We start from the raw sequence: 24,129 nt of genomic DNA on the forward strand, positions 1-24,129 counted from the left end.
GGGTGTTGGTTGTGTGGCATCGCTCCAGTGTCGTGCTTCTCAATGCAATTAAGCTCCAGCTACAGGTCGGTCATAGTTTCCAGCAACATTCAAAGTTGAGCGTGATCCGATCGAGTGGTCCGAAGCAGATTTGGGACACGTCACAGAGTGCATGACTACCGGTTCATGCGACTACGAGTCCACACTCATATCTGGTGTCAGCCCCTTGTTGATCTTTTCACTGGGTTGTCTGTCCTCACCTCTGCTTTACAGCAGCCAGAGCAACAAAACTCTCTCCTCCCAGACCTCCGCCTTCCCGGCGAGGCTGACCACAGCCCGTCCAGCCCCGGGTCGACTTACCCGTTTACCGCGTGGGAGCGGATACCGGCGCTGGCTCACAGAGACCCATTCAAAGCCTTGCATATGAAATCTCTTCCTCTGCAGTGATACCTTACACTTCATCTGCATATTCACATATTCAGAGTCCGGTCTTCACTTCCTGTCTGTACGAGATAGACGGGGGAAACTGGGCACAGACAAAAACTGGTGTGTTTTCATTAATTTTCAAAGGGGTCCTGTTATTCAGGCTTGGAAACTGACCAAGGGGCAGTGGAATGTCTCGCACTGGACAGGCATACAAAAATGAGACTTAAATGTCTTGGTAGGAATCGGAACTCAATGAAGAGTTAGGACAGAGAGTCCGGAAAAACAAGCAAAGAGTTTGCTATTAGTAAGCAAACATATTAAACCACTCCTCCTTGAGATGTGTTGTGCAAAGCAAGCGAGGGAGAGACAGAACACTCCAACTCAAACTGCCACTTGAGGAATTCTGCAGAGACCTGCCCATCAACCCGTCATCACGGTTCATCTCAATCCGACAGCAAGTGTCAACAGAGGCACACATGGAAAAATGAGAGCCGCTATTGTGTCTGTGACAATCTCCCAGTGCGGTTACACTTGTAAGCAAACAACAACATACCACAATGACACTCCTGGTGCTGTGCCAAGTCAGCCCTGGCAGCTGCTCCTCTCTGCTATAATCACCGGCCCATTGAGGTTGATGGTTGTTACAGCAATTTCTGTTGCCGCATGTGGAAAATCTCCGGCAAAGGTTGGAGTGCGTACGCTCATTCGCAGCATTCCGGTCGTGTTCAAACAGTCGACATGTTCCTTCACTGAAGACATCAACTCCTCTCGCTCGTGCTTTCCCATGGGGTTACCCCTCCGAGGTACCACAACGCGCACGATTCTTTAAATGTCTTGGCACGTGAAACGATTGCACTTTATAAAAGGAACACTTCCCACAGGCAAGTTGACAGGAGAACGTAAAATTAAATCAAGTTTGTGGCCTGTGCTCAGTGGAACAATGCAGGATACTGTATGTATGGAGGAGCAATTAGATCAGTGGATCTGATAAGAAGTTCAGACATGTCCGCGCTGGTTTCCCAGACTGAAGTTGAGTTTATATCTTGAATAAAAAGGCCTCTTGGCTTCGTCCAACAACATTTAAAAATCAGATTTAAGGTAAAGTCCAGAATTAAACAAATGTCGAAAAATGACTGAATATTATTTTTATTATCTCACAATTACATTATTGTGAGACTTTTTGCACATGAAATAAAACCCTTCCCAGAAACCCTGGATTACACTACCAAAAACAAACTCCCCATAATTTCACTAAGTCATTGCTGTTGTGTAAGGAATCTGCTGATGTTGTTATGATACTGATCTTGCTGATATGACCTCAAACCCTTTTATTTTCATCATGTTTAAAATCAACATAATTACTTAAACATGAATTTCAAGGTGAATAAGTATATTGAGTACCACTTCACTCCAACGCAGAGGACACTTAACAATAACAACATCCAGAGCATGATCCATAAATCTGCAGAAATGAGGAACAGTAGCCTTTGACTTCACATGTAGTTGTGATGGGTCATGTTTTCTTACTTTGACCACATGTCAAAGTCAATGACTGCGAAGAAAACCAAGTGCAACCATAAAACAGGCCTGAAACAATAAAGTAAGCTATGCCTATGAGTAAGTCTGTGAGTAAATCTGAGTGTGTGTGTGTCTGTGTGTGTGTGTGTGTTGTTGGGTGCCTCCCTGGGGCAGTGCAGCGCTGACTGACACCCTGGTAATGCCTCGTATCTCTTAAACCTAAGCAGCGTCCTGCAGACGCACAGAATGAAGACATGTCACTGGGAGCAGAGAGAGAGAGAGGGAGAGAGAGAGAGAGAGAGAGAGAGAGAAAGAGAGAGAGAGAGAGAGAAAGAGAGAGAAACATCTGTCTCTCGCTCACACCGAAACGATGCGTGTTAAGACAAAATCCAGGGAAACAAAAGAACTGCAACAAACTCCAAAACTCTTCAGGCGTCTCCAGCTGTGGACTCTCACACTGTACATGAGAAATTTTTTATTCAGAAGTTTATGAGTTAAACTTCTCTGCATGTTCGTATCTTGTTGTTTCCCTTTTTACTTTTATTGAACAGACAGGACGAGAAGCAGGAGGGAAAATTTAAATTAGTTTTTTGTTTTTATTTTTCATTTAAACATGATTCAGATTGATATGGTCAGAATACTTATTTTTATTCTGATCACCAGTAATTAGTAAAGAATTTAAGTGTTTGAAAGTTCTCTAATATTAATAAAAAAATGTTGTTAAGCTTCATTCATCTAAAAGTTAAATTGGTGATTTTGCCACATTTCCCATTTTACAGACAATAATTCTCTGATATTGGTAAAAAAAAAGGAATCTCTCATATTTAGAGAACTGATATTTAGTGAGTGTGTGAGTCAGGAGCTTGATAATCAAATGTGACTTCATAGGGAAACTGTTGGGCCTCGGCAACACTATGAACTCTACTGCCGTTCTAGTTTTAAATATACAAATTAAATTAAATTATAAATCAGCCGGGTGATGAAACACTACTCCAGCCAAAATATGTCTCCTCACTATATGCATCCTTTTTCAGAAACATCCAGGCATCAGGTGTCAATTCTGGTTCAAATATGTATTTGGCTTCATTTATTCTTTCATCAGATAACTCCTTACTAAAATAAAAACTCACAGGAAGTGACACGACTGAAACAACTTAACGTCACAGTACATTTCCCCCCCGCAGTGTCGAGCCCGTGTCGAACACAAAGACCCATCACACCTGTGCACAGGGACCGGTCTGCTGAGAGTGTGTTTCTATTCAAGCTCCACAGTTTACAGCCGCGCAGCCCGAGGCACGACGGTTTAATTTGCCTGTAATAAGATCAGCAGGACAGATTTGTTTCAGTGCACCGGGCGAGACGCTTGACTTTTATTACAACAGGCATCGCTCGGAGACTGTTATTGTAAACGTTTAGCTGTGGTGGTGGCCTGCACCGGCCACACATGTGTAAACACTCCGAGCTTCGATTACCGAGCCCGCTGAGCCGCGCCAGAGCAGATATTACCAGACCAGTGGCACTGGGATGTAGGAAAGATTTAGCATGGGAAGATCAACATCCCAGGTGTGTGTCTGTGTGCGTGTGTGTGTGCGTGCGTAATGCTCGTCACTGTCAGATTGACTGGCCGGTCAGGGGAAAGTGTGAATACTGCCCGGCCAGTGTTTGTGTGTCTATGGGTTATTTTCCCGTCATTATGTTGATAATTGGGGGAAGGAATGCTCGGGGGATCCGTTTGGGAACGTCAGACGACCCTCGACCTCTGACGCTCGGCGACGGCTTCCCCCCCGACACCCCGAATATGAAGAGTTCACCTACAGCCGAGGGAGGAGGAGAGAGACCCGAGGCCTGGCGCAGACACACAAGGTTGTGCACACTCTCGAGAACAAGAAAAAAAAACACAAACGCCCACCCTTCACAGTGTCATTTCTTGCTTGACTCTTGGTAATCGTTTTGTGTGTCTGTGTGTGTGTGTGTGTGTGTCTGTGTGTCTGTGTGTGTGAGAGAGAGAGCAGAGGAAAGTAAAGAAAACAGTGGAGTGTTTTCTTTGGAGTTTGCCCACACTGCACACAGACGGAGGAGAGCAGAGACTATCTTCTGACTAATCGTGTTCTGTTCTCCATGAGGAGGCACTTCTCATCACCCAATCACCTCACCCTCTGTCCTCATCATCTTCCTCATCTTCATCATCCATACCACCACGCACACACGTCTAATCAAACAGGAACACACAGGTCTGCACACACACACAGTCACACACAAGCATCACTCATAGGGTCACTAGGAGCAGTTAAAGCATGTCTAGGAAGCCCCTCCACTGAGAGAGCCCTCTCCAGAGCGATTTCACGCCTGAGAAGAGGCTGACAGGGTTTCATCCTTAAGAAAATAAGATGATCTTCTGCTCATCCCTGACTCAGCATCACGTGTCCGCTGTCGAAACAGGTACTCACTCCAGAGATAAAACAATTAGTGAATGACCGGTCAACTGGAATGTTATTAATTGACAACTTGTTAACAGCTCGAGTAATTTATCAAATAGCAACGTCTGAAATTTGTTGGTTTAAATCTGAGATACGAAGACTCATCACTTTTCACTGGTCAGAAAAAGTACAACTCAAGTGAGATAGATACTGCTTCTCAAATCAAATACTTCAGTCTCACGAAATACATCATTTTCTTTGAGTTTCCTTTAACTTTTTTTATTGCTATTCTATTTGAATTCTTATGACTTAATTTTTACATTTAGTTGCTTTTGTAAACAATTTGTAATCTGGAAATCTCTGAAAATAAGGATTTAAATAAGACATAACAATCATGATATAATAACAGTTTTCAGTTAAACAAGGTTTTGAGGTATAAACTGTTATGCTCCATACTAGTCCCTGGACAATTACAAAATATTCAAAAATTAGAAGATCCTTATTAAAAGACCAATCGCCAATTATTGTCATATTCATGCACCATCAGTCAATCAATCAGTCCTGACCTCAAAAATCCTCTTGGAATAAATAAGAGATAAAATCATTAGACAAATAAGGATTCAGCTGATAACCTCAGATCAGTTTCTCTCTGATTCTTGTGATAATGAAAATAAAAACCAGGTCGGATTCAAACAAAAACAAATATGGAAATCTGTCTGCAGGATGAGCTCAGAGGGGCCGAGAGCTTACGAGCTCTAAGTCAACAGATTGAAACTTCGGTTCTCATCTACCTCATGTGTCTATCAGCCTCACCCCGTGTGCCCCCCCCAGACGCCAGCGAAGATGATTGATGGTGGAAAACTGAAATCCATTCTTCTCACCGTCAAGAGACAATGCTCACAAGTGGCAGCGCGAGGGCCATTTATCAAACTTTGCAACCAGCAGAGATGTTTCCCATCACTCCCGCTGATCCCCCGCACTAATATCGATAACAAGGAGGAATAATCGTGACATTAATTGCCACCTTGCAGGGGCCTGAGGGCGAGGAGCAGAGAGGAAGGTGGTCATAAAAAACTAAATTCTCATCCGTCTTTGTGAGAACTCTCTGAAAAACAGAGCGACTGACACACCCAGAGGCACCTTGTGAATAATAACCTGTGTACGATTCTTAGAAAATGTCTGAAAACAACATTCAGATTTGCATTTCAACTAAAGAACAACTGACACACACTTGTATGGAGCTCTCAAATTTCAAGGACATATGAATTTCCCTCCGGGGCTGAGGTGGACAAAAGTAAGAAGCAAAAACGAGACAATGAAAAAGTGACGATCATTTGATTAATGATCATGTTTTTCTATTTACCACTCGCACATCTGGCAGCTGCCAACATCTGGACAGAGGGTCCAAAGAATCAGAACGCGCACAAACCTAAAAACCTAATTTCTGAAACGTATAAGCACAATAAGGCCAGAAGTATGTGGACATGCTTGGCTGCAAATACTTTTCGGTCTGGAGTCGTGTTTCATGGTTTGGCCACAGTCAGTTCTGAGGAAGGAAAATCTTAATGCAACGGTTTGCAAAGATATTTTAGACAATAGAAGTTTTCCAACTTTGTGGCAACAGTTGGGGGGGGGGGGTTCAACATGACATTGTCATGGTGCACACGGCCAAGTCCACAGAGAACAGTTCTTCTGGTGGATAGACTGTTTATGAAGATGGATGACACGTTTCCACTTCTCCAACTTTCTATCCAGAAATGAAGCAGAATAACTCTCGATGAATTTACTTGGAGCTTGTGGATATATCCATGTTCGACCAATCACGAGTCAGTCTCAGCTGCAAATGTCATCCCCCCCCGATCACACAGACTCTGGCTCTCAATTATCCCATCTTCATAAAATGGCAGAAATCATATTTTGGCTTCATTTCTGGAGAGTGGCAGGAAGTGGACAAGCGTCGTCCATCTTTATTTATAGTCTACAGTGAAACACTGCCTTCAATGGACCACTGTCGCTGAATCGTGGGAATTGATCATCAACATTTTTCCCGTGTCTTCATGGCTGAGTAGAAGTGATCATCCTGGTGAACCACACCTCGGATGAACGTTCACTTGAGGTGACGTCTTTTATGATAGTTTTAAGTTTTAATCTATACATAAAAACTGCCACAAAGAACCTCCACGAGCCTCCTCTAAGTATCAGATGTTGGAGGCAAAACAAGGTGATAAAGAAAAGAAAAGAAAAGAACATCTCGTATGATGCTGACTTTTTATTGCACCTGAACATGCTGCTCTCTTTTTCTGAGAATAAAAGGCATGTTTGTTCGGCTGACAGGAGACATGGTGAGAATGGCCCAACCCTCCGTGCAGCTATGACAGCCTGATTTAAAGCATAGGCAGCAGGTAACAGCCTCCACACACAAAGCAGCTGCACATATAAAAGAGAAAAATAAATAAAATCTCCACTTTGTGCACAATAACTCCTCCGCAAAGTCAAAGAGGAACTGACACGATTACACTCTCTAATCAGATCCCAGATGAGTATCTGTGGTCATAACTCTTCCACTTCTCGTCTTGTCCGTACGCGTCACTCAAACCTCTTCTTGCTTTTGTTTCCCCCCCGATCATCATTTCATGAAGTTGTCCAAACAGGTGAGATCATAGCTCATTACAGCAGGCTCTTGTAAATAGATCAAGATCCTCAAATTACCCAACAGTCACACGTTTGTATGAGCGGAGGAACATGGCGTACGCCCACGCACGGGCTGAACCGAAATAATAACGTCTTAACGCGGGAATCAACAGATTGTGAAACGGTAATGACGCCTCCTTCTCAGGGCCCGGCCTTTCATTCCTTGAGTTGAACATGGAGCTTTTTATTTGTGAAACAGACAGAGAAACAAAAGATTCTACGACGAACAAGATTCGACGATAGAGCCGGCAGCGAAGACATACCACACAAACTGCAGAGTTACACAAACATGCCATTAGCCCGGGAAGCGTCTGTGTGTGTGTGTGTGTGTGTGTGCACAGCAGAGGGTGGGCAGCAGCAGTCGGGGCTTGTGTTCATGGATTAGCGATATGTTTATTGTGTAGTAATGAGCTTGTGTCCCACGTGAGGACGGAGCCAGGCTGCATCTTCTCCTGCCCCAGTCAGACCTGGTGTTCGTGGAGTCGCTGTGATTAAGAGGCTGCGCTGATGAAAGAAATCCACAGATCTCCTCACGCAGCTTCACTAAGCCCTCCTGCTCGTGGGTACGTATATTCAGTGAGTCGACTCGCAAAAAAAAATCCCTTTGTACACACGATATAATGTCTGAGTCAACACCACAATGTATGCAGACTCAAGACAAACACCAATTCTGCCAAATCTGTGTCAACAGGGCTGGGTGTCACGGAGTGCTTTGTGCAAACTCTCTTTGATTGAGCGGCGTCTTTGGATTCACGCAGGTATTTTTTTGTTGCAGGTGTGTGATTCGACAACTCCTCCTTTCCCTGGAAGAGTCGAGGAAATGCTAACAGACGCAGAGTCAAAATAAAAGTCCGTCTGCAAAGTGCATCTGCCGCCTGTGCATTGAGTTGAGCTCCTACGCAACATAAACTGTAGATATGATACGTCTGGGTGCAGTTGCCTGGATGTTACGGCTGCAGCTTGAGGCATGAGAAGATTCCTGAAGCCACAATGACAACAACAAAACCAAACCGTGCAGAGAACGACTATGAAAAGGTTCAGCAGAGAATATCTATATCTATAAAACAACTTTATTAACTATTAACTCGTCATTTATATCACAGACTGGAGGCAGCCCGGAGTCGTGGGAAATATCTTTATGGATTTTTGGTAAAAAGTGGAGTTTCATCTTTTAAAAGGGTTCAACTTTACGCATAATACGGTTTCAAATATGTTCCAACAAGTTTCATTGCAAAACTATTCAATTGTTTTGTATTTATGAACTTCATTTTTGTGCTGTTACACACCTGAGAACAGGGTGTAGCAGAAAGAATTCCTGACAGACGTCAACACTAGGAGCCAAACAGGAACACAAACATGGGACAAAACTAAACTGGAACCTTTTAAATACTAATGATAGATTTAAAATATATAATAATAATAATTATAATGTTAATTAGAAATAATCTCACTTTCAGATAAACCAGTAATTTAGAGCTTACAATACTCAAATTAATTACATATTCCATTGTGACCTGTTTTTAAAATCATAGTTAAATTAACTTCTTAAAGTGATTAAACAACTTATGGAATTCATGGCAGTACATTAGTTTCAGGTCACTTTAATTTTCATGCATGATTCATTCTGCAGCTCACGGCCTGGACATGGCAGCTTTCTTTACAGTGATGATAGCATTGACAATTTTGGAGAATCTTAATCTGCAGTAAACACAATGTATTTTGGAGATTATGGCTGCAAAGCAAGAAATCACCTTTTTTAAGAGGCTGGAGAAATATCGATCGGTTATTATTTTTGCACGAAAAATCAGTTTTAAAAAAATCTATCGGATTAGTTGTAAACTGTGATTTGTTTCTGTGACACTTGATCGTGAAAATAAAAATTTTTAAGTTGATGAATAGACCTTCAGGGTTTATAAGTGAAGCTGAGGTTTTTTATTTTATTTTACCCAGTTTATTTAATCAAACTGAATGTCGACCGTAGGGGCTGTTGTATAGTCTGTGTCTGGTTCTGTGCCCATATAGGTTTCCCATTCAGGAAAATGAAATCTACTTTTAGGATCTACATCAGTATTTATATAAATATAAATATAGATACAGAAATATTTATAGCTTTGATCGTACGATGAATACAAGAGTCACTAAGACTTTAATTGTAGGTTTGGTCTAATTATCAGGACAAAGAACCGTCTCATGCTGCAGAGACAGACTCGTTGATATTAGCTGATAAAGAATCTATTCACCTCTGATCACAGATAAATCATTAGATCCAGGGTGAAGCGATGAAGTTGGTTATTATTTCTGAATGTCTCCACAGACAACGTAGCAACGGGGAGATTGATGAGTTTGATAAATATTTGGTGTGATCCCTGGTAACCGTCTCCTCACCTCAGGTTTCCCCTCTTACCGACTGCACCGAACTAATAGAGGCTTTGTGCGATTATTGTGACAAGTGTGGTATCGACAATCACGCTACAGGCGACTGTCAATCACTCAACCCTGAACTAAAAATGGAATAAATGAGTCAGAGCGAGGGGGGGAGAAGAGAGGGGGAGAAGGAAGATGAGGAGATGGAGGGATGATGCAGATGACGAGGAGGAAAACACTGATGCAGCTGAAATCAAACTTTCTTAAAATTGTTTCCTCAGAGGAAACATTTGACAGATTCCATCTCTTCTCTGTGAAACTTTCCCATCTTGTCTTCCTGGTATTTCCTCCATCTAATTCTCTTTCTTCCCCAAAGTGACAGCAGCTGAATGAAACGAGGCCTGAGCCATGTCGTGCTCTCATCTATCACCTGAAGCAGCTCTGCAGTGGCACCCAGCGACCTGCAGAGGGCGACCTCCTGGGCTGAGAGAGCTTCACAACAACTTGAGTTGGAGATGGAGAATTTAACAGACCTTTAAATAAACTCTAATTATTTAATCTGCTGTTTATCTAATAATTCGGACTATTTAATCAATCAATGATTTTTTCTATGAATGGAATCATAAAAACAATGAATTATAAAAAAAAAAAAATTGTAGTTTAGTCAACTGATAAAGTTAAAAAAGTCAAAGTTTTCCTTCTCCCAAGCGACTGTTTTAATTAAATTGCTTGTGTTGTCAAAGTAATTGTATAATACATATATTGATATATAATTTACAGTGAAATATAAATTACAAATCCGCATATTTGGATCATTTAGATTTCGAATTTACAAGATTAACAAATTTGAGAAGCTGAAGCTTCTGAATATTAACCAATGACCTGCTGTCAGTCATTATTCTACAAATTAACTGATTAAGACATAAGTTTGTGACTAACTTGCTTTAATTTTCTTATAAATACGAAGCAGTCACTTTTTGGAACGTATTTCTAAAAAGACAAATAAAAAAAAGTTATTTTCAGAAACGCATAATAACTTCTGATAAAGTTTGACCCTTTATATAAATCCATATAAACACATTGAATTGCACGGCCTGAGACCCGCTGCTGTTTCCACCTGAGGGAGACCGTCCTCCACAGTGGCTCACTGCTGCCATCTACAAATCACAGGTGAAACTACATGAGCTCAGTCACAAGCACGTCGGCTCCTGAACGTCAGAGGAACAAGACAGATGATGTGGAATATCTGGGCATTGATCTGAGATACAGATTTAGATGCAATCATATTTAGCTTTGTTATAGTAGTTATTGGATCAGCGTATTTACTTTACAAACCTCAGACCCCCCCCTCCCCCTCTCTTCCCCTCCCTCCGCGGCCCAAACTGCATGTTTTTCCATGTATTACAACCTTTGCTGGAAAACAGAAAAAGAACCGCTTCATGAGCGGAGCAACTAATCTGACCCACAAAGCGAAAGAACCACAGAACATTCCCTGACTCCGAACAAGGAAAGTGCAGACTTGTTTTCCTTGGCACGAGAAAGTCTATTCTTGGGCTAAAGTTCACTCTCGGCAAGTTGCGTACAAGGCAGGCCCGCTCTGAACGCCGGCCTGACCTTTCAAAAAGCAGGGATTGGCCTGGACGGCGAGCGGCTCCGACCGCCGGCTACCAGGCCACCAACGCAGAGCCGTCTCCTCTCGGCTCAATGGGCGGGACGCACGAGCTGATGAGGAGCCAGAGATTGTTCTGCATCGCCTCTAGGGCCAAAAGCACCAGGATTGAGATTCTGAAAGTCAAATTTAAAACAATGGGGAAACATGGCGGCACCACACACACACACACACACACCCACAATCACACACCCAAAGCTAATGAGTCCTCAGAGACAGAAAACACACTTCAGCGAAGAATGTGATAACTTGGCTGCAGGCGAGTCTTTATCCCAGTGAGATACACACTCCGCTGCAAGCGTGCCACCGGCGGCTGATTGGACGGCGGTAATATAAACACCAATCAGAGACAGTGAGCACACACCCGGCCAATGGGCTGTTACGGAGACGAGGGCGCTCATCACTCAAACGAGTCTTGAAAACCGAGTTTCTCCAACACTTTGCATGAAGTAAGGGGAAAGTTTTGTTGGTGTTAATGAAGTTTAGACACAGGATAATGAAGCAAGTGGATCCAAGCAAACTGCAGCATGCGTCGCACACGTGACAAACTGCATGATGACACACAGGGAGCCCAGACGACTGCATCACACCACTAACGAGTTACAATGATTACACAACCACGGCCACAAACTGTAGTAAGCAGTGGTTTCACCGCCTGTTTAGGAAAAGCAAACGGCTGGCCGGCTGCACAATAGATGCTTTTCGACCCATGAACACATCAACACGTTGAACATACAGCGGGGGGGCTCTGTGGGGAAACAGCCGTGTTAAGTCCTGTGTGTGTGTGTGTGTGTGTGTGTGTGTCTCTGGCGTGGGAGCTTCTGCACAGACCAGGATGGGGGAGAGACCCGAGGGGAGAGAGGGAGAGCGGTGTGTAGGACATTAATGGTGGATCCAAAGCAATAGAGGACGCCTGTTGTTAACTGCACATCAAAAATATCTGATCAAAATAAATGATCTGTTTGAGACGCCAACTAAATTAGATATTAAAGGTATTAGTACTATTATCCTGTGATGATCAGTGCACTTTAGATTTGTACTCGCCGTTACTTTTCACAGTAACAGTATTTAACTGCCGACAAGCTCCATAAACTGAATGTTTAGCTATATGTATTTAATCATTATTATTCAAAAGACTGGTCAGAGTGATGCTGGAACATGAATTTGTAAATCCACTGTTCAAGTGTCTTCCACAGAGTAAACTTTCCAACAGCAACAACTCCCAACGTTAAAGAGCAGAATCCATGTTCAGTGGCTCCAGACCACCACCGTCCCTCAGAAACACCGTTGAGTAAGTTGTTGAAAATCTTAATTAACAATCCAATTAATAAAGCCCCCCTCTGTTTTGTGTGCTGCTCTTTTGATACTGCAGCTGGTTGTCTAGTGTCCATCCACTATTCCCCGTCCTCCTCCGCCTCTGCAGCATTAGAAATAACCTTCGGTCTGTTCTGAGGTGATGACTCTGTGCAGCGGAAACCAGCACCCACACACACAGACCCCAATTCAAACCAGTACGACAACTCAAGCTCCATGGGTGAGTGAGTGTGATGAACAAGCCGGACTCAGACGAGATGAGACACATCAGGGGGCGGGGGGGGGGGGGGGGCATTATGTGTGTGTGTGTGTGAGTGATCTTTTCCTCTGTGGCGGGACAAACTGGAAATTGCTCCACACCGCTGCTGCCAGTAATCCAGCAGGCTCAGCTGTTGGGAGCGGGCAGCATGTGGTGAGCAGCTCCCAGAGCCTGCTTTACTGGTGTGGCGACAAATAAACACAGCAGCGCCTTGTGCACAGGTACTGGGATCTTCTGACACTCGGAGTGTGTGTGGCCTGTGGATGATCCCTGTGTGGGAGGTGGGAGCGGAGTCACGGCCCCTGACCACAGAGGATGTGGTCACTCGTTCTCCTCCTCTCTTCCTCTTCCTCTTCTGTTTGTCTTTCTTCCTTTGTTGATTATGATTCCCACCGTACGCTCATGATATCTGCATCGCTCTCAGGGTTGTGGGCTGGTCCACAGTTTTTTTTTCAAATCTCTCAACAACTACTGGACAGACTGTGACCCATATTTGTAGTTTAGCAGGAAATGCCTTGACATTCATTGGCTGAACTGTCATCACACATGTTCCTCTCAAGATGAAATGTAAAAACTGTGGTGATGCCCACAACTCTCATCCAGCACCTTAATAAGGTCAAAAGTTCACTCTGGTGTTTATTACATTAATCCTCAGCTGTAGTTTGTTTTTACTTCGAAGTAATGTTTCAAATATTGAATAATTTAACTATAAAAAGGATTATAAACTGTTTTTTGAATTATATTAAAGTATAGTTCATCTATCAGGCTATAAGAACAGTGAAAACAGTTTTAACAAGAAAACTCTCTGAATGAAATGAACAAATAATAACAGGAGTTGCTTTTATTATGCATTTGCTTTAGTGATCTTTAAACCAGTTCATTATCTCAGCATTAACCGACACTAGCTGTGTAGCTAAAGCTGTCCCTCTTTACTCAGGTCTTTTAAGATCAGAATAAAAAATGAGATGAACCAAATGTAAAAATTATTCCAATCTCCTCCCAAAATGGATTTGATTTGTTAAGAAACTGCTGCTATTGAAAGGCAGCGAGTCATGTTCACATTACAAATGGCCTTATTATCCATGATCTGTCTAAGCTCTTGGCTCTGTATCCGTCTCAAACCACCATGGAGAAGGAGGATCAGCGCTGCCTGGAGACTCTGTGTCAGATCCCAGTTCGGAGGGGTGGGAGGAGTGGGAGGAGGTGGGGGGGTGGCGGCGCCGCGGGATCTCCTGGGATCACCGCGGAGCTCCGAGACAAAAAGGACATTGTGCCACAGACCGACCCATCCATGAAAACATGACTTCCTGTCCCATCAGCTCCAGCATCCTCCGAGCCGCTCACTTCCCAGAACTGAACTTCTCTTTTTTAACCGTTTAACCGTTTGCAGCAAAAGTCCGCACCGACCATGTCCAGCCTCTGGTGATAAATCACAGCAGATGGTACTTGCTGAGGTGGCAGCCACTGAGTTTCACACACATCTCAGAATCACAAGCAGAAATATTTCTATTGATCCCTGGGGGGAGGGTATCGGGTTCCGAATAAGCAGTTAGCTTGTCATTAAAAAATCTGGCGTTTTTTGCGCAATTGCATATTCTTGAAAGTTGGCATCTGTTCTGCATATTTGTAGGTGGTAGGATTTTTTTTTACATTTCCCTGTGCTTTTATTGTGGAAGCTGTTGTTGATGTTGTCTCTGTGTTTTTGTTTCTTTGCAAACTCAGGCTGCAGAACAAATTCCCCCTTGTAGGACAATAAAGAACCTAATCTAGTGTTTTCACTATAAGGAGTCTTTCATTGCTGTTGCCCTGTAAATTACAAAGTGTTGCTTTAACGTGGAAATCATCTGCTTTTAAATGCCTCAACCTTTTAAATACCCTTGAATGTCCCACAAGAGAAACTGTCAAAAAAGAGACAACAGCTCAAAATCGCCACACGACAATCAAGCACCTCTGACTGAGACCGACATTCAAATTAAAAATAAATCATTGACTGTGATGAATTACCAGGTCATAAACCTCTGCCAGGATCAACTTTGACTTCCTACTCATTACATCAGATTTCATCAGAAAGCTGTGCATCAGAGGGGAAAGTTCTTCATGTCATAAAAAGGGAAACTACTTTCACTCTGGAGGTTTATTCATTCTCCTGTGGTCTGGTTTCAAATTCACTGGGATCCCAGCAGGTTGTTGGAATGCACATTCACTGGTATTCCCCCTCGTCTCCCATAACCAGTGGTGCCAGGGAGCGGGAAGAAATGTGACCATGTCCATCAGAAAAGATGGCAGTGGTCATGATTTGAAGGAACACAGCGGTGAAGGAGAACAGAAGCATGTGGGGTCACTCTACCTTGACGTGGCTCTGAGCGCCCAGGTTGTAGATCTCTGTCGGCTTCACCTCGTTGATGATCTTCACCAGACACGTGCTGTCGGTCAGGTCGCCGTAATGCAGCGCCATCTCTGACAGGAGGGGGACAAACACACAGGGATGAGGTCACATGCAAACGCAGTGATTCGCCTGGTCAACCATGACTCAGCTTTTACCTTGTTATGAATATATGATATTAAAGTCAAGTTTTTTGTTTATCAGAATCTGACATATCTGAGAACTTAATGTGAAATACTGCAAGTTCTACTGAGAGTATAGTTCCTGAGATGTGTTTCTACCGATTGGAGATCTCTCACCAGATAATGGCCATTAGAAATCTGTCAAATATAGACGTTTATACAAAGAGGACGTTCCAAGCCAAATCATTTGGACTGCCCCCTGGTGGCTGCACCACACCTCCTGCGTATTATCAGATGGGACGTGGACTAAACGTCCTGGAACTTACTGTCTGAAGTGTGTGTGCAGGGGTCCTTGTAAAGATGCTGAATGCGACCAGTGTTGAAGGAGCTGGATCGACGCAAAATACCGTGAACCTGAGAGAGAAGGAGACAGAGGACAAAGACACGGGAGAGTTATTCAGGAAAACACGTACCAACTCCATTATATGTGAGGTATCTACAAATAGTTTTAGAACTAGACCAAAATTTAACTTTAGACATAGAGAATTTCCAGTTGTCAAATAGATGGAATGGCTTTGCAAATCTGGGTGACATATAAAAAACTCTGGAGATGCTGTGACATGTCAAAGTGACATTTTAACATCTGGCATTTTGAAAAAGAAAATGCAAATCAGGACGACATATCTTGAATAGTTTGTTCAAGAATGACATTTCAACAAGTTGAGAAGAAAAATGCAAACTACCGGCCACTTATCTGACAAGTAGCAAGTCAGCGCTGCTTGTTAAATGTTAAATACAGCTTGTAGGTCTGAAAGCTGCTTTAAGTGGCAAACCTCATTTAATAACAAAGGTTTTCTTATCCTGTAGATCTCTGGACTCGTACTTTATTCTGCAGAAGTTGACACGACGGTGTTGTGTGTCAGTGGTCCAGCTCGCTGTGTGGTTCATGCTGCCTGTGATGTGTGATCTGGACTGTGTGTTCCGAGGGGGGGGGGGGGGGGGGGGGGAATGTGTGAGGAAGCTCTGCTCGGGGAAGATAACACGACCTGATCCAAGGGGAGTCCATTAGAGGGAGGACGCTGTGCCCTGAACTCACTTCCTTTATTCACTGTGCACTTACTGCCTGCATGTGCGCTGCTCTTTAATGCCCCCCCCCCCCCCTCCCAACACCTCCTCCACATCAGCATTCCCAACCTGGATCCAGTCCACTTCCTGCCTGCTGTCTGAGAATCTGCGGGCTGCGATGAAGGTGTGTGTGTCTGTGTGCAAGTCAAGCAGCTACTGTGAGGAACACACAATGAGCTCTAGTGGAACCACCACATGAAGCTTCAGTTGATCAGAAACAACTCGTTAGACCTCAGACGTCCATTGACGGGCTGTTTTTGACCTCACGTTATGATAACAGCTATTTCCCTGTAAATGATCTGACCTCTGAGCAAAAGGTGAGAAGTTAACAGGCAACACAAAGGGTCTTATCAGTGTGAGACGTGAGTCAGTCCACATCTGAAGCCGACTGCAGCGGTCACGATCCCTCCGGAGCTCCCACACACTGCCGTTGACTTGGATGCTGCTTATCGAGGGAATGGCTGCTCTGTGCGTGTCTGTCTGTGTGTGTGTGTGTGTGTGTGGGCATCCATGAGAGTCTGGATTCATTTGTGTGCGTGTGTATGTGTGTGTCTACGCCTCCAAAGGAAGCGGTTCTCTGCGTTGTTGCAGTCGGGGGGGGTTGTTTCTCACCATGTAGCCTTTTTCGATCAGGAACTCAGCGAGGTAGGAGCCATCCTGGAAAGAGAGAAGACAATACAACTTATTTTTCAAGATTAAATAACCTAAACTGATGATTTATTGTGTTGTGCAACAAACAACAAATGTATGGGGGACAGTAAGACTGATTTACTATGTTAAAACATCAACAAATAATTACTATACGATATGAAATGAGTTCCAGCTGCAAAAACCCTAATTGCTATATTTTAACTCTGCAATAATAGACTATCTTCAGGTCAAAATGTTACAGTACTAAAAAATATATATGTACCTTTTCAAATAACGTTTGAAATTCTAGTTATTAATTTTATTTAGGCGCTTCCTGCTCTTTGTATTCATCAAAACTGTTCATGTTAATATCGTTCAAAGCATCCTCGCTTTATGTTTAATACAAATCTTTTACCAGCGTCTCATTAGATCAAGGTCAAATCTAAAATCATCCAAATCTGGCTCCTCACAGTTGTTTGTAGAAAAGTGAACTGTGTATATTTAATTCCACAACACATAAATGGACATGAGTGGTTAATAAGCAAAGAAACAAAAAAAAAATGGTGTTAGAAAATAAGTCTGCATATTTAATTCCGAGGCCTGGGATCATTAAGTGTAACATTCACATGAATCAGGAGCTTTAGCCAGACGTAGTGGCAGTAAGTGTGTGTGTGTAAGTGTGTGTGTGTGTGTGTGTGTGTGTGTGTGTGTGTGTGAGAGACCGAGCCCTGTCAATAAGGTCTTGTTCCCTTCACCCATGTTACTCCTCGTCTTTTTTCCCTGCTCAGACTTTCCGACCGCACATTCTGGAACACTCTGGAAAATTCCGAACCAGTCATGGCATTCATCGCTCAATCCCCCCCCCTTGCGTGTACGAACACACACATTTACACGCTTACACGCACACACATTTACACGCACACTAACACTGCCTGCATGCCAGGCCCTACGCTTCCTCAACAGTGGGGACAGAAGACAGAGGAGGGGTGGAGGCTGGAGGGCTTTGACTTCACAGAGCGTACAGACTGGCCAAAGCATTACACAACATAATGAAGAAGTCACTTTGCCCCTCAGTATTGTTGATTGTGAGTAGAGACTGGCTGATATTTGTAAAGGTCAATGCTAATATTAGGCAGCAAATGATTTCCGATATATAAAAATATTATAAATTGGCAATGCTCCCTAGATGTTGGTATCAAACTCGAATGAGAAAGAAATGAAATAGAGGCTTGATATTTTATACTTCAGCCATGCAATTTATTATTTCTATCAAAATAGAAAGAAAACACAAATAAAATCAAATAGGAAAAACTTGAATAAAAAAAAAGTTGTATTGATGGGCTGGTGTGTAGCAGAAACTTAATCTATTTTTTCATGGCTGCCTGTATTTCAGTGCCACTCGAGGGCTGTGAGCCAGCAATGGCCCTTCAAAATTAATTTGGATGAGCTGGAAATGCTCAACAGCTACTGCTTCCCTCCAAAGTCGCACAAATAATAAATGTTTATTAGCTTTACAAATTTATGTTTTATAGTACTACTAATGTCCAAGATCGTTTTCAGCGTGTGCAGGTTGGCGCTGGTGCCCAACCTGTTTTCTGCCTAACCCAGGTAGGGGTGAGGGGGGAGGGGTTAGGGTTGAGGGGTGGTGGGATGGCACTGGCAGACCCTCGCCTGTCCTCACGGCGTTCAAAGCTCCAGCCGGTGTCATGTTTTCCTGCCCCTGTGCCAGGGTCAAAGCGTTCCATGCCAGACCAATATGGAAAACAAGCCTGAAGAGCTGCAGCTCTGTTTCAAAACAAGAAGCTCCTTTGAGGCCGTATTAGCCCATAAACCCTGGCCTCACCTCGCCGCTTCCTGTTATGGGGAGTTGGGCGCTTGGTGGGAGCAAGCGGTTCGGGGGTGCACGCACACACACACACACATGCACAGGAACACACACACACACACACACAAAAACTACATGTTCACCTGCCAGGTCAATGCCATACCACAAACTCCCCAAAGACTCATTTTGGCCTTTGACACAATATGATCCCTCTACTGCAGCTCCACTGAATATGAGCCAAAGGGCCGGTCCAGTGACAGGACAGTGAAATTTAATTGAAGTATTGGGCAATATTGCTCTCATATTTGCATTCTGGTGTTATAAAGCATTAACCAAATCCCTCTTCTTGATGTTGAGGCGTGTTTGTAGAAGCCTCGATAGTCTGAGGGGCGGCAAGACTGTAAAAAGTCAAAGCATCATCATGAAGTAATGCCGTTAATTGAAATGCATTAAACCCAGTGACTTAATTAACACAATTATCCCCTCATGGTTTTATACCTCCGCCAGCAAGTCACTAGTTTGTCCAGACTCATAATAAACAGACTTTAGTAGAAAGAACTGAATGAGAGAGCAAGTGCCTTAGTGTGCGTATTTGTGGGTTTGTGTGTGTTTCAAAATTCTGCCTAAATAAAGGCATATCATTTATTCACATGGATGAAGGACTGAATTGAACAAGTGCAGCTGTGTCCATGGAATTTGTTTAAATAATCTGCTTTCTCCTACATGTCTTCTAATCTACATCCACTTAAATACAAAAAGGACTCAAATGATGTTGATGTTAGATTTCTGTCATCGTTAGATCCAATCAACATTCACATCACTTTTATCAAATGGACGATTTGAGCTTCGTAACTGATGCACGACTGGGATGACACACTTTTGTCTATATCTTTATTGACAAACAAAAGACAATACCCAATAACCCCAATAACTAAACTAAATGATCAAGATTAAAATGGCAAAATAAATAACAAATTAACATCAGATTATTTTTTAGATAAGAAAACAAAAAAGGAAAATTGCTGCAAAATCAAAATCTTACACCGACCAATCAACTGATCACAGCTACATGTCATCTCTACAGCCAAGAGAAGAAGGGAGTGTGTGTGTGTGTGTGTGTGTGTGTGTGTGTGTGTGTGTGTGTGTGTGTGTGTGCGTGTGTTGTATATGGACTAACTCCAGCACTATGAGTTTGGTACCCCCTGCTGGTGGAACCATGAACTAACAAATTACTAGGGGCCTTGACAGACTATAGGTCAGCTCTGTGACCTCTGACCCCTAATCAGGGTTAGATCCCCTTATGGAAAAGACCTGGTGGAAAACACCAGTGACCCACTCAGAGCATAATGTAAAGAGTGAAGCCTGTAGGCATGATGTCTTTATTCATGTAAACACTTGGTGCTCTGCAGTCAGTGTGCAGCCAAATTATCAGTCGCCCCCTGGTGGCTGGCAGCAGTAAAGATCAAAAACCCCTCCTCCTCCATGTTAGCAGATGGGAAAACGAAGTACACGTTCTGAAAGGAGGTTTCTCTCATTTCAGTTGATTTGACACCGACGTAAGTGATTGACAGCTGAGACTGACTCACGATGGGTCATCAGCTTGTATCTGCAGGACCTCGATATCACGGCTCCAGCTTCATTTATCGTTATTTATCATCTCATACTTCATTTTTTCACCAAGTTTTGTGGACACATGTTACGGAGAGGGGGAGGTAATGATGAGGTAAACTCCACCACCATTTCTGAGCATGTGCAGTTCACCTGTAACTTAAATCATTTTCAGTGTCAACTGACGCTGAACTTTTCAACTCTTCCTGTTTTCCTACAAGTTACCAGACACAATTTAGAGGACGAATCATCTTGAAGGAGCCATTAGCAGCCATTATGAGCGACGGAGGAGATGTGCACACGCATTCTTAGCTTTATGATTATTATTGCTGGCTCTGGTTCAGACTCTGTCCTGGGCTGCTAACTGTGGAGTCGGTGTTTCACTGAGGGGAGTGCATCACGTGCCAACAAAGGCTGAAGGAAAGGGGCTCGTAGGATGAACATCAAGAAGCTCCAGGGGTGATATCGCAGCACTGCGTTGTTTTCCCAACCAGAGGAGATGAAGAAAGAAGTGTGAACCTCAAAGCCAAAGTAAAGCTTGCCTGTCAAACCCTGAGGTTGAACCTGTCCTCTCCGTAACCCCGGCTCGTAAAACAGCGGCATCGGCCAGAGCCCCTGCCCGGCTCCGCAGCTCTGGCTTGGCACTCAGGTGGTCTCCCATAACTCTGACCCTCTCACCCCAATACTTCACACTGAGACAGCAGTCAGAGATATTCAGACGGAGCAGCATGCTGCCCTGAAATTTATGAACAGTAGTTAGCCGAGCGATTTACGGCATCACTGTGACCCTGCTGGCCCCGGCGAGTGACTCCTGTGATCGTCTATCCAGATGCCTGCGCTGCCGGCTACATGGGCTCTCAGTATTCAACACCAACACCATGACCGACAGAATAAAAATGAATTAACATTGTTATTCTTCTTCTTAAAGAGGGCGAGGGGGAGAATGAGCTTCGGAAAGGTCCTGCTCCACAGAAGAATGTGAGAAGCTGAAAACGAGTTTCCAAGCCCTCTGATAGTTGTGTCTCCACACGGGGCCGAGGCCTGGAGCGGGCAGACCACGACTTCACCTCAAATCAAGACGCATTCTGACAGAATCCCTGCTGCTTATTGGCTCTGATGCAAATGATGACAATGCTTTTCTGCAAGTGCATATGCTACCACAATCTACACACACAGACACACACACAGGTCATGTGGCTGCCACTTAAGACCTAACAATCTTGCAGGGCTGCAACTAACACTTATTTGAATTATTGATTAATCAGCCTATTATTCTCATAATTAACTGATGAGCCAACAGACTAAAACAACCGAAGCTTTCCAGTTCAATATCACTAGCAGAATCAAATTCTCACGTTTGAGAAGCTGGAACAAGCAAATGTTTCCTATTATTATAAAAATTAAAACCATTAAATGTATAGATTTCCTTCGATACTTCAACATTTCTCAGTTTTATTAGTTACTTCATCTTCAAACTGGTTTCTAAATCTCAGATTGTGCCACAGCAATATCATTGAGTTATTGATTACATGACTAATCACTGCAGCTGCACAACGCCCTATCAAGACTTTCAAGAGATGAATCTCTTCCTGTGGAGCAGAGAACAAACATCACTGACACCAGGAGGACAGTGATACTACAGGTGTCTGAGGGTGGTTAGGCTAAAGGAACCTGTGGTATGGACAGGTGTTCTGTGTCTGTGATATCGAGATGTAATGGGCATGTCAACCATTTGTCTCCTTAGGGACAAAAAGGCTAAATGACCCAGGATAGCATGATGGTTTTAAATGTCTTTTAAAAGCTTTGCCAGTTACAAAACTTGTTGAAATCCTATCAGGTACTTTCCTCCGCTTCTGGACTTTATCCACAGTTTTGAAAACTCAGCGGGAGAATGGAAATGGTTCAAATGTGTAAAAAAATAGTGTTGACGTTGACTACCTAATCTCCAGGCAAAGAAACTACAGCAAACAAAGGCATGAATATAACAAGAGGTGCTCTTTCACCGGGTTTCATGTAAGCAGGCATTCAATCATCAGTCACTACACAAGTAAAACCGGTTTTGCCTGATTCACACTTCTCTCTTATCCCAGTCTACAATTCTGGGTAGCGTCATATTCAACCTTGACGTAAAGGTTTCACCAAAATAGCACATTCTCACAATGTTAACTATGTCATGGTGACAATGCTACCAGACACAGGTGCTTTACCACAATTCCTTTTATCTATATATATAACGATGAGTTAAGATTTGCTTTAAAACGACCAACAAATAAAAGGTAACAAAAATCTGAACATACATCATTTATATAAACTGTAAAAAAAAAAGTTTTGGAATAACGTTTTCCCATTAATGGCAAAAAACAAAATTGTCTGCAGAAGAAGTTGATAACAAAATATTGTTCTGGTTCTAGATTTGTGGAAGCTGGTAAAAAGGAGAACTCAGGCAGCAGCTGATGTTTCATGCAGAAAAGTTTAAAGGAGACTTGATGTATCAAGGAGACCAGAAGGTGGAACAACATACAAATGCTCACAGAGCAACTGTCTCCCCCCAGTCTGAAGATGTCCCTCTCTATGCTACATGTATGTGTTCGCATCCTATTGGACGGTTAAGTCTCAAGTTTGAATTCCTAAAATCACATTGTGTCCTCGCGTCTTGCCCCTGGTGTGTCTCTGTCTGGAGCATCTGAGATTCCTGGGTCCAGGTCGAAATCCAATGACTTCACTCTTGTCCCATCATTTACAAAGTTTAAAAGGAAACTAGTTGAGTCAAACTGACATGAAACACAACCTCCACGGTGAAGGTAGTGAAAGATAACTGAGCTGCGTTTGCCAAAATATGATAACGTCACTGTTTTATTCCTAGTTTGATTCTGCTGACACCAAGAGCTCAAAAGAACCAGTAATTTCAGGACTAACTGGAGGAACTGGAGTGAAATACCTGTACCTGTCTGAGAAGCCGACAGGACACCTGATTAAACAATGGCTTCAGGGAAATGAGCTATAAAAACCAACTGTTAACTTTGTGGGTGTGAAAAAGAAAACAAGCAAACAAGCCAACTGATCTTTGCCCTCTCTGTTTGGACAGGCACATGTTGTTTGATACACCGGCTCCATGTCACGCTATCGTCATACAAATTTGCATGTTTCCAAATTAAAGAGTAAAGCTGTTGAATTAACACTTCTGACGAGTTTGGAATTCTTCAGGATTGGCAGGATTACCTCACCTTAATTGCAACAGGACAATAGACAGGAATTCAATGTCATTTGTCAGACGTCCTTGTCCAAAGCCACTTACAATTAGTACACTGAGCATCTATGAGGGGCCATTTTTAAGGGGTTCAGTATCTTGCCGCTTTGGCATGCAGCTGGGTGAGAGTGGGGATTGAACCGCCAACCTTCTTGTTTGAGAACAACCACTCTACGACCACTCTACCCCCTAGGCCACACAGCCCCGAATTATAATTATAAAATGTTAAGCGAATGATTCTCTGTTTTGATTTGTAGATTGTTTTTTACAGCCTGAACACTATTCAAAACCTATTTGTGAAACCTTTATCTTATTTTTATTTAAAAGCTAAAACATGCTGTCTCTTCCTTTTCTCCATTCAAACAACGAGTCAAATAACACAAAACACAAAAATAACACGTGTTACTTTCACGTAAACGTGTTTGACGCCGTGAGATCAGATGAAACCGTCATAACAGGAGAAACACGAGGATTCACTGGCGACAGCAATATTCATTTGAAGTTTTTTATTTATCCTTATTTATCGAATTTCATCTTTTCTTTAAAAGTTTG

The 24,129-nt window shown here is 43.0% G+C and overlaps 1 protein-coding gene across 1 annotated transcript in view; it reads right to left on the minus strand.

The window, feature by feature from the left end:
- gmds (GDP-mannose 4,6-dehydratase) overlaps positions 1-24,129 on the minus strand; it is a 131,646-nt gene that overhangs the window by 106,717 nt on the left and 800 nt on the right. The window contains exons 2-4 of the mRNA XM_062395820.1: positions 16,880-16,924; positions 15,469-15,556; positions 14,985-15,094 (exon numbers count right to left, since the gene is read on the minus strand). Coding sequence (XP_062251804.1) covers positions 14,985-15,094; positions 15,469-15,556; positions 16,880-16,924 — 243 coding nt within the window. The remainder of the gene's footprint in view (positions 1-14,984; positions 15,095-15,468; positions 15,557-16,879; positions 16,925-24,129) is intronic.

The sequence above is a fragment of the Platichthys flesus genome, chromosome 9, assembly GCF_949316205.1.
Source record: "Platichthys flesus chromosome 9, fPlaFle2.1, whole genome shotgun sequence".
Taxonomy (NCBI): Eukaryota; Metazoa; Chordata; class Actinopteri; order Pleuronectiformes; family Pleuronectidae; genus Platichthys; species Platichthys flesus.